Source organism: Symsagittifera roscoffensis, chromosome 1 (assembly GCF_963678635.1).
Source record: "Symsagittifera roscoffensis chromosome 1, txSymRosc1.1, whole genome shotgun sequence".
In the NCBI taxonomy this organism is placed as follows: domain Eukaryota; kingdom Metazoa; phylum Xenacoelomorpha; order Acoela; family Convolutidae; genus Symsagittifera; species Symsagittifera roscoffensis.
The window spans coordinates 53,167,434-53,177,128 of record NC_087062.1 but is presented as its reverse complement, the minus strand read 5'-3'; the positions used below and the strand labels follow the sequence as shown (position 1 = coordinate 53,177,128).

General features: G+C 36.2%; 1 protein-coding gene across 1 annotated transcript in view; it reads left to right on the top strand.

Moving 5' to 3' along the window:
* Positions 1-2,369: 2,369 nt before the first annotated feature.
* Positions 2,370-9,695, top strand: part of LOC134845524 (uncharacterized) — a 33,176-nt gene continuing 25,850 nt past the window's right edge. Inside the window, exons 1-4 of the mRNA XM_063862457.1 lie at positions 2,370-2,675; positions 3,408-3,534; positions 7,272-7,625; positions 7,922-8,167. Of these exons, the coding sequence (XP_063718527.1) occupies positions 2,556-2,675; positions 3,408-3,534; positions 7,272-7,625; positions 7,922-8,167 (847 nt within the window). The 5' untranslated portion in view covers positions 2,370-2,555. The remainder of the gene's footprint in view (positions 2,676-3,407; positions 3,535-7,271; positions 7,626-7,921; positions 8,168-9,695) is intronic.

Sequence of the window (9,695 nt, the reverse complement as noted above, 5' to 3'; positions counted from 1 at the left end):
AAGAAATGAATGATGTCCAGAATTGCTTTACATATTAATCCAGTTTTCTCGAAATGTTTTCGTTTTATCCACAAAGCCAATCATAAAATGTTCTTCAAATTCAAAGAGAAGTAATTGTTTGAAAAATGCTTTCAAAGTATTCAGTCATTTTTTGCTATCTTTTTAGTTTAATTTGTACTTTTCTGATTGTCTGTTAATTTTGTTTCTTAAATTTCATTTCATACGGATTTTTCTCAAAGATTGTTAGTTTTCATATCTCGATTGTTTTTGTTAATTTTGATGTGACTGTAAAAACTATTTACTGTTTTTGTTCCGACCATTGAAAATGAGGAGGAACTTAGTGTTCGGGTGTTTTAGGTTTTTTTCTTTTTTTTGTTTTCCACGTAAAATCAGGTACCACAAATAAGGATTGGACTGGATTGAGTGCTATATCAAATTAAAGCCCTTTCAGTCTTGATTCGAAACACATTGAAAGTTTTCCAATAAGTTTTCCCGGTGTCGCCCGGTGTCGAGAAAAACCGATTTGAAATTTTTTATTTTTCGTCTTATTTCGAGCATGTGAATAGGCTTACATTAGCTTATTTATGCTTAATTTAAGTCTTGAAATTTTAGTTTTAGTCTAATGAAGTTAGTTTTTGGAGTTTTTAGCTTCATCTTAGGTATCTAAACTTCAAAAATTTGGGGAAAAAATATTTTTAAAAAAATATTTTTTTTTATTTGTCTTCAAAATTTTTTTTCCAATTTGCATTTATTACATGACAATTTTGTACAATTTTTTAAGTCTGGTCGGAACATTCTGTGCTACTTGCACAGTAACCGGCTATCCTTGTTTGTTTTTGGAACTGTCAAATTATCACACTGGGCATTACTCAAGCGCAAAGGACCAATTGCGCGTAATCAATGTCCTTTTAATTTAGCAAAGTTTATTGATTTTATCGCGTACGTCAAACTTACGAAGAATGAATTCAGAATGGCTGACTAAATTATCGCGCATTCGGTTCTTCGTATGGGGGATTCTCCCCATCTCCCGGTGGAAATTATGTTGGCTAATTGCCATGACACACAAAATTAGTAAATAGTTTGGGTGATATTTCCTTGGTTCCAGTCTAGTATTGATTTTGGCTGTAAATGAACACGGTTGTCTGAGAAATGATTAGATCAAACCAATTGATTATGTACTATTCAACTGGTACTACTACTTTTGTGTACTGTGCAAATTTAGCATCTTCTGGGACCATCTTTTAATATGTGTCGGTCTAGTACTCGATAACAGACTGGGCACTTTTATATAGGGTGTTGCATTTAAGCGCATACCCCGTAAGTTAGTAATAAAGCGATGATGTCTCTACTTTTTGTGTAATTTCCTCAGAAAATAGGGCACGGCCTTAAATTTCAACGCTGCAGAACAAGACTTGCTAATTTTTCATGTTGCAGTGTGTTTTCATGCTCGACTCTTTTGTTCAATTTTTTTTATATTGTCCACAAGAAATTTTTTTTTGCAAAACCTGCATTATATTGATTGAGGTAGAATTTATTTGTACTTCCTGTACATTTGCAAAAACTTCCCACAGGTTAATTGCCTTGCGATGTTTTTGATGTCAAATTTGGCAGCTAATTGCTGCTGCGAGTTGAAAAACAATGCCGAGTCATTATTGACATGCGCTGAAAAAGATGGAAAAAATATTGAAAATGGAAAAGAATTTCATAGTGGAAAAAGCCAAGTTCACCTGTGGTTCAGAATGGAAGAAAAATAATATTAGCATGCCACCACCGAAAAACGGAAAAAAGTTTTAAGAGCTTTACAATCTATGGAAGTTATGAGCCTGGTCCAGTTTTGCACATTTTGTGCCGAGTTTTCGATAGTTCAATTGTAGTTCGTTTTTGGTAATTATCATCAGTCATTGTTGAAGCATGCTGGTAATGGTGGCAGTATGGTCATGAGTTTGCACTCTGGACTTGCCGGTAGCTGAGTCATCTATTCAATGAAAACCTAACATGGTTAGATAGTTTTCAATTTTTTTTTCTAAGTTTTGCATGCTCAGCTGGGAAGACATATTTATTGATAAAGTTCTAATTGCCGGGAACTATGAATGTTTTTTCATATATTTTTTTGTCATTTGAGATTACACTGAGAAATGTTTTCTGCTGCCTATGGAATTTTAATCATTTGTCGATAAATTATCAAAATAAAATGTCCGATTTTGTTCCCTATAAATAGTAATGAGAAACGAAGTACATGCAGTTCTTAATGAGGGCACAACATCGCGAAGAGCTGAATAGCTGGCATGTTGGTTGCTTACCTCGTGGACAATTGGTTTTAAAGTGAATGTTAATGATGCTCGAAATATGAGTTGTATTCTTTCAGATTATTTGTTTTATTTGCCGTTGACTACACCAGATCATCTGCAAGAGTATTGAGATACGTGGACTTTTACAATAAGCGATAGCTAGCAGAAACACTGGCTGCACTATCTGAACCATTTTTATCTTTAAACCTTAACTGCTCACTGTGTAAAGTGACCTGCTGATTTGACTTGAACTGAAGAAGCTGAACAATGGGTGGTAATTTTCTGTCTCAACCCAAGAGGGATGGCCCAGGCGAGTGTGACACTGACAGAGATGTGAACATGTCTTATGGAGTGATAGGACTGCAGGGATGGAGACTTAATATGGAGGTAGCAATTATAAAGCGCGCGGCGATAAATTGTCAAAAACGACAATTTGTGTCATTAAAAAAATCAACAGTTCGAAACCACATTAAATTCAAAATTGATTTAGGAGGCGACTGACTCAATATGGAATGTTTTTCATAGATAATAAGCTTCTAATTAAAAGATAGTCGATTAGAGAATAACTAATTGTTGCTTTCGACGAATTGTCGTCTGAGCAAGCATACTTGATCTATTTCAAACTTAATCTTTCGCATTTAATTCCATCAGTCGTCACCAATTTTGCGCTGTGACCATAAAAGTTATATCATGTTCGATAGTTTCCTCTTTGGCAGGCAGACTGAAGTTAGTTTGTTCTCTTCAGAAAATACCGCCCAAGACTGATAAGTTTTGATTTATTTCCGAAGGCGGGATGGGAGTGTGGTAATAAATCACTGTTCTAGAGGTAATCAGTTGAAGTCTTGTTACTCATGACGCACATATGACATGACGTTACGAACTATTTGAGGCAGGCGAATTTGTTTCCTTCTAAAGATGAACTTTTTACGTAATTAGTGTACTTCTGAATTTAATTTTCTCTCATAAAAAGTCGTCTTCAAATTCAAAACGTTGCTAGTCTTCAAATTCAATGGCTGTGAAAAAATGGTCATTTTAATTAGATGTTTTCAAAGTGCCTTTTGCTAATCAATCCGAGTGGCTATACAGAGAATTTTCTCTGTAAATTGTGTTTTATTTTAGGATGCCCACTTGTGTATACCAGCACTGAAAAAACATATCCAGAACAACAAAGATTTGAAGTTACCGCCAGATGAGCTGGAAAAGGTGCCGGAGTGCAGTTTGTTCGGTGTGTTTGACGGCCATGGAGGTATGCTTGAAACATTGCGATCTTTTATACGATCAGGAGGACAAGAGATCTTGTTAACTATTTCCCACTTTTTGACCTTGTTAACTATCCCCCCTATGCATTTATCATTTTTGACAACCGTTTGTGTTTAAAATATGCAATTCGAAAATGTCAAAAATTATTTGGGTTTTCATTTTCGCGCGTTCGTATTTGTATTACTCACTTTTTATATAATACCTACATACAATTTTTTATTTAAATATATTTTCTTGTTCTAAGCTATTGAAAATGGGGCAGCCAAAGTTGAATTTCTGAAAATCGAAATAGGGGGGATAATAGGGGGGATAACAAGATCCGGACAGCAAGTATCTGCCCTTTATTTTATTCTAAACACGCCTCTCTGATCTCGCACTTCTAGAACCAGTTTCGTCCATATGCCATCCTCTGCGAAAGTTTGATTTGTTTTAAAGTTTGCCAAGTTTGATTGTTTTTTATTACAAAAACAACAAATATTAGGTCTATATTTGTACCTTGAAATTTCGGTCCTTTGCCAGCAGTTTGAAATTCCTTTTTTATTTTGCAGAAATTCCTCTCCATTTTAATAGCAGTTTTGCAGTCTCTTTACAGGCAATTGATCTCTTCACTTCTCCCTTTCCCCTATGATACACGGTAACGAACTGCCACCTCTACGAAGAATTAATTTAACAGTTGAGCATACGTGAATTTTTTTGGTAGTTGTAGTTTAAGGCTTATTTACCGTAAAGGGTAATTTACGAAAAGAATAAATACAAATAAAGAAATTCAATTTAGGAAACACAGAGCGTGCAAGAGGTGTTCTGTAAGCTGTATGTCTCAATAGTGCAAGTCTTCAAGTAGTCGGCTATCATTAGGAGAAACAGCGTCAACGCCGAGTTTAAATTGCAGATCATTGACTAGTTTTGAGACTCGGTTGAAATAGGATGCATCGCATAATCGCTTCTGTGTATGTTTTATCATCAGCTTCGTGATACGGCCACTCCATCAAGTTCAATGTTTTTTTTTTCCAAATTTCCATTCCTATTTACACTTGCGAAGTAAAGTGTTATAGTTCGAACTTTCTTTTTTTCCAACTTAAGTCACAAATATTGTTGCGACTTGAAGCAACAATATTTGCTGCTTCAAATTGGCAATACAAAATAATTGGCAATATGTTGCACCTTTACAGCTTATTGATAGCATGTGCTTTGACATTCGAATAGTTATGAGTTTACAGAGTTGATGCATTTTTAATTCATCAAGTGAACCGAAGAAAGCTATTTATTTCAAACAAGAACAATAATAAAATCTCGATTTCAAAAATTGTTGTTTTATATTTCGCAATTTTTTGAAATGCATAATTTATACAAAATGTGGGGGGACCGATCGTTTAGCAGACCAATCTTTTAGCATAAAAAGTGAAAAATGAGTCTTTTAGCAGACCAACGTAATAAAGTGATAAATGATTGATTGACAGACTAAAAAAGACTCAGTCTGGGGCCATGCTTCCCTAATTAAGTCACTCATCTCAAGATATGTCAACAAAAGTATCAACTTCAAAAACGCAGCAGTCTAAATTAGCGGCTAAACAAAGATTTACGCGCACAATAACACTCGTGTTGAATTGAAGCGCAGCGGAGCAAGCGGTCGCAAATCGCCAATGCTACGTTTGAAGTTAGCTATCACACTTCATAATTGTTCTGAGTCTGCTAAAAAACCGGTCTGCTAAAATCCCTAGCACCATAATGTGGCTTTAGGATTTGCGATTTATTACATGCAAAATTGTTTCTTATTGTATTTGGTGCTACTTTTGCTGCATCAAATTGGAAATTTATTAGCTTTTGTAGCTGCGGTATTGGTGGATAGTTTTTGGGGATTTTAAGCATCCGTAGCTGAGTGGTTAGTGCGTGAGACTCAAATTTGCTAGATAGCAGATTTTTGCTAAATAGAGTTTTTGCTAAGCCTCGAGTGTTTGCGAATTCGAGGCTTATTTCTACTTTTCTTATGTCACTTGATAGAGCTGCTTTTTGTTCCTGTTCTCGCAAGTGTTTGGGAAGCGCAGCTTCGCCTCTGTGATCATCTTTGCGGAGATCTTTGCATCTTTAATAGGAATTGAAACTCGGAAAATATTATTAATCTTGAAATTGTTAACGTAAACTGAAAGTCACGCAAAAGTACAGTGTAAACAATTGGTAAGGTTGCTGATAAATTTAAAAGATCAAAACATCACATGGTTCTACGATAATTAAGGGAATCTAGTTTGCGTAAGCAAAGAACATCTGGGCTCCAAACTTAGAGCAATGAAAGATGAAAGGATGCAAACATCCTCTGAAAAAGTTGTATTCAAAACATTACGGGAGGCGAAAGTGAACTGTTTTGCGCAAATATAAGAAACTTCTTTGAGCTTTCTAGAATTGAGAAAAAACATGAGGAAATATCAACTCGCAAGTTCCAACCGCTTTTTTTGCACTGCAGCACAGTGTCATTTATATTTTGACCCCTGCGACGCAAACAGGATTTTTAAATAACCATAATCGATAGATAAAAATTATAACTTAATTTAAATTAGATTTCTGCTGCCAATAACTCGTTTTTTTAAAATACTTTCATTTTTTATCTTCTTCGTTTGTCTTTATTGCGAATTTTTAGTATCTTGCGTGAATTTTGACTTAAATTTGTAGTTTTTGAATATTTCGATTTTACAAGATCAAAAAAAACAATTTTTCTGTTGAATATTAACCAAACTCAATTATTTCATTTTGAATAGCATCTTTGGCTCTAACGTTCAATATACAAACAATTTTATTAGTTTTTCTTAGAATTGGGCATGATAGAAAGGGGCTTCAACCAATTGTTTTCCCATTGTAAATTTTATCTGACATGCAAAGTAGATGAAGATGAGTGGCCCAACGAAAGAACCTGGAATCCACTCGAAATACCAACTTGGAGGCAGTCCCAACGCGAACTATTTTGAAAAATCGAACAGTCTCGCACAATCCGCTCAACTGACTCTGTAACTCTTCTCTGACGACAACAATCTTAGCCGAGATCGAAGATCGAAGAAAAAGCCGCCACTTATCCAGATGTAGGAACATGGCGTGAATATGCAAGATGCTAGGAAAATCTTAGGGATTAGGAACCATTCCCTGGCACGTTGACAAAAGTTGCCTCTTGCTCCACGTGCTCCGCATACTATAAAAAGAACAGTCAAATGGGAAGTCCTCGGAGGCTGGAAAAACACCCCAAAAACAAAATAGAACGTCCTTTCTCTTTTACTGGAAAAATGCTTATCCGAGAGATGGGAAAACTTTGGTAAGCAACCAACGAAGGCGCCCAAGACCGCAAAACACCGCTTCGGAGTCAATTGCCGAAAGTGTCATCTCTAAACATGGGAAAACAGCTGAGCAAATTACCACCCAAATCCTTAACCTGACGACATGAAGAGAGATATTAAGCCGGAAACTATCAGACTCACTCGCGCCGTTTCTACCAAAACTTTATCACGCCATTGACGAATACATGGAACAGTCACTAAAAAGTTCGATACGACGAATTTGAAATCGGAATCTTGAAAGAAGAGCCATGAGAAGGCCGGCAAAAACCCGCATACTTGTGTCGAACTTGTCACCACATTGCCGTTGTTTTGAATGTTTTTCACTCTTTCTTATTCGCTTCTTTGTCAAATTTTTCTATCGGGTTCTATCAAAATTTTTCCAAATTTTTATCCTTCCATTTTTTTTCAGGTCACGAAGTGTCACAGATGTGCTCCTCCAAGTTTGTGCAGTTCCTAATGAACGAGGACAGTTTCAAGAGTGGCGACTACGAGCAGGCGCTGAAGAATGTGTATTTGAAGTTAGACCAGTTTGTGATCTCGGAGGAAGGACAGGAGCTGCTGCAGAAGATCATAGATGATCAGGACGAGATCGAAGAAGAGGAAGAAGACGACGAAGAAGAAGAGAACGAGGAGGCACAGCTGGATGATTTGGAAGAAGACAGTGAAGACGGAGAAGAGGAGGAGAAGGAGGAGGAGGAACATGGAGAGGGTGAAAAGCACGAAAACGGAGTTGCTGACGATGATGAAGATGAAGATGACGAAGGTATGATTTGTGGTTTACAATCATTTTTAATCAACAGTATCAATTGTTGCCATTTGAAATATTGAAAGAGGGGTGTTTTCAAGAGCTTTGTTTTTTATGTCGGCATACCGAACCATGCACTATAACTGGCAAAGTAAATTTAGACTTTTTAAAATCGGGTTAACAGCGGCACACTGATAAGTCAAAAAGAACAGTTTAATCTTAATCTTGATCCATATATTTGGGTTAATTCACTGATACTTGCTGATACCCAGTTTCTTAAAAATATCGATAATGTGACCGTTGTTTTTGAGAAGGTGTGTCAAGCGAAGGTGTGGGAGAACTGTTGAACTCGCTGATGAACAATGATTTCATGTCGTTCCTCGCCAAGAGGACTCAGCAGATGAAGGAGGAGCTGAGTGCACTTGGCGATGACGAGGACGACGATGATGAGTTCAATCCAGACGAGATTTCTGAGAGTGACGAAGAGGAGGAAGAGGATGATGAAGATAGTGATCATGGTGAAAGTGGCGAAAAAGATGACAAAGAGTGCGGCGAGAAAAGTAAGTTGATTTTTATCAGGGTAAGTTCACAAAGCAACTAGAATCTCAGGTAAACTATTTATTTTGCAAATCGTGGACAGTCAAGTGTTTTTAAAATAATCCTGTACAATAGTTTTATTTTTTTCTTGCAGTTTTTTCTGCAGTTGCGAGATGAAGTATATTGCAACCGAGTACCAGACTTTTTCCTGTTTACACAAGATTGTGTTATATTATGAACTTTTCTCCTTTTTTTTCCAACCTAAGTCACAAATATTGTTGCGACAAAATGTGTTCATTTTGAAAGTGTTCATTTTGATCTAGCTATTAAGTACAACCAATGCTAAGGATATTAACACAGACTATTATATTACAAATAGCACGTTAGCTTCAAGGCATCATGGATCTGTAGCGTAGAGCTAGGGAAGAAGGCAAGCATTAAAATAAGAGGGTTCGAACTTGGCAGGGTCTGATGTTTTTGATGAACATTTTCGTTTACTAGTTTAAATGCGTCCGCTCTATAAATTGAGGCATGTTAGTTGGTAAATTTTTTTCCTCAAATTGACTGGTACTGCTAATTCGTCTTAATTGGCTTGCGTCACTCTAGAAATTTTGTAGACTCAAAGTTTTACTCATTCCGTTTTTCCCCGTAGCGTTATCGGTCTATTTTTGCTTGCGTATGTGAAGTGTTACTTCGCCTCTGTGTAAAAATTTCAGCCGTATAAATCGATTTTTGCTCACCGGTCTCGTTATATCTACATTGATCCACTTAATAGGGCTTCTGCGAAATTGCACGAAAATATCCTGAAGAAGTATGAGTTACTTCTAGTTTTGAAACTCGATTTAACTCTGAGTTTTACCAGCGGGATAAGATTTAACTATTGATCCAGATTTCTTAAAATGGGTTTACGCTATGAACAATTTGGCAATCGTAAGAGCCTTGACCGGATACTCAGAAGTTTTCTTATTTTCGAACATTTTTCAAAGTTCTGAATATCAATCAATAAATCAATCATTTTTATTTTGCGGTTTCCTTCATTGTCGGTTGGCTGTTTTTTTTCTGCTTAGCTTCCGGTTTTTAAAAGGTGGACATTATCATTTCATAAAATGCTACTGTTTTAGAGCAATGCACGCTAAGCTAGTGTTTGAAGTTGAAACTTCATTAAACATAAAGTTGTCAATTTTTGAATTCTAATCGTAATTCTAAATTTATTGGCTGTTTATAATTGGAATTATTTACTAAATTGCAATATTTTTAAAGATGGGGCGAATTCAGCAAAAACATTCTGAATTTTTCGATCGTTGTTTAGCGTTCTCTTTCCACTAGCGAGCGTAGTGTATTAGTACGAACTTTTTTTCTAACCTAACTTGCAAATAAAAGTGGTCTGTAGCATTGGTAATTTCATAGCATGTGTTAACTGCTTTTTTGTGGCTGGTGTCTGTGAATCGTTAAGTGTCAGTGACTGAGCTGTAAATGTGTGAGACTCAAAATCTCTGGGTTGCAGGATTGAATCCGACACATAGCGGAATATTTACTTATTCGAGGCTTATT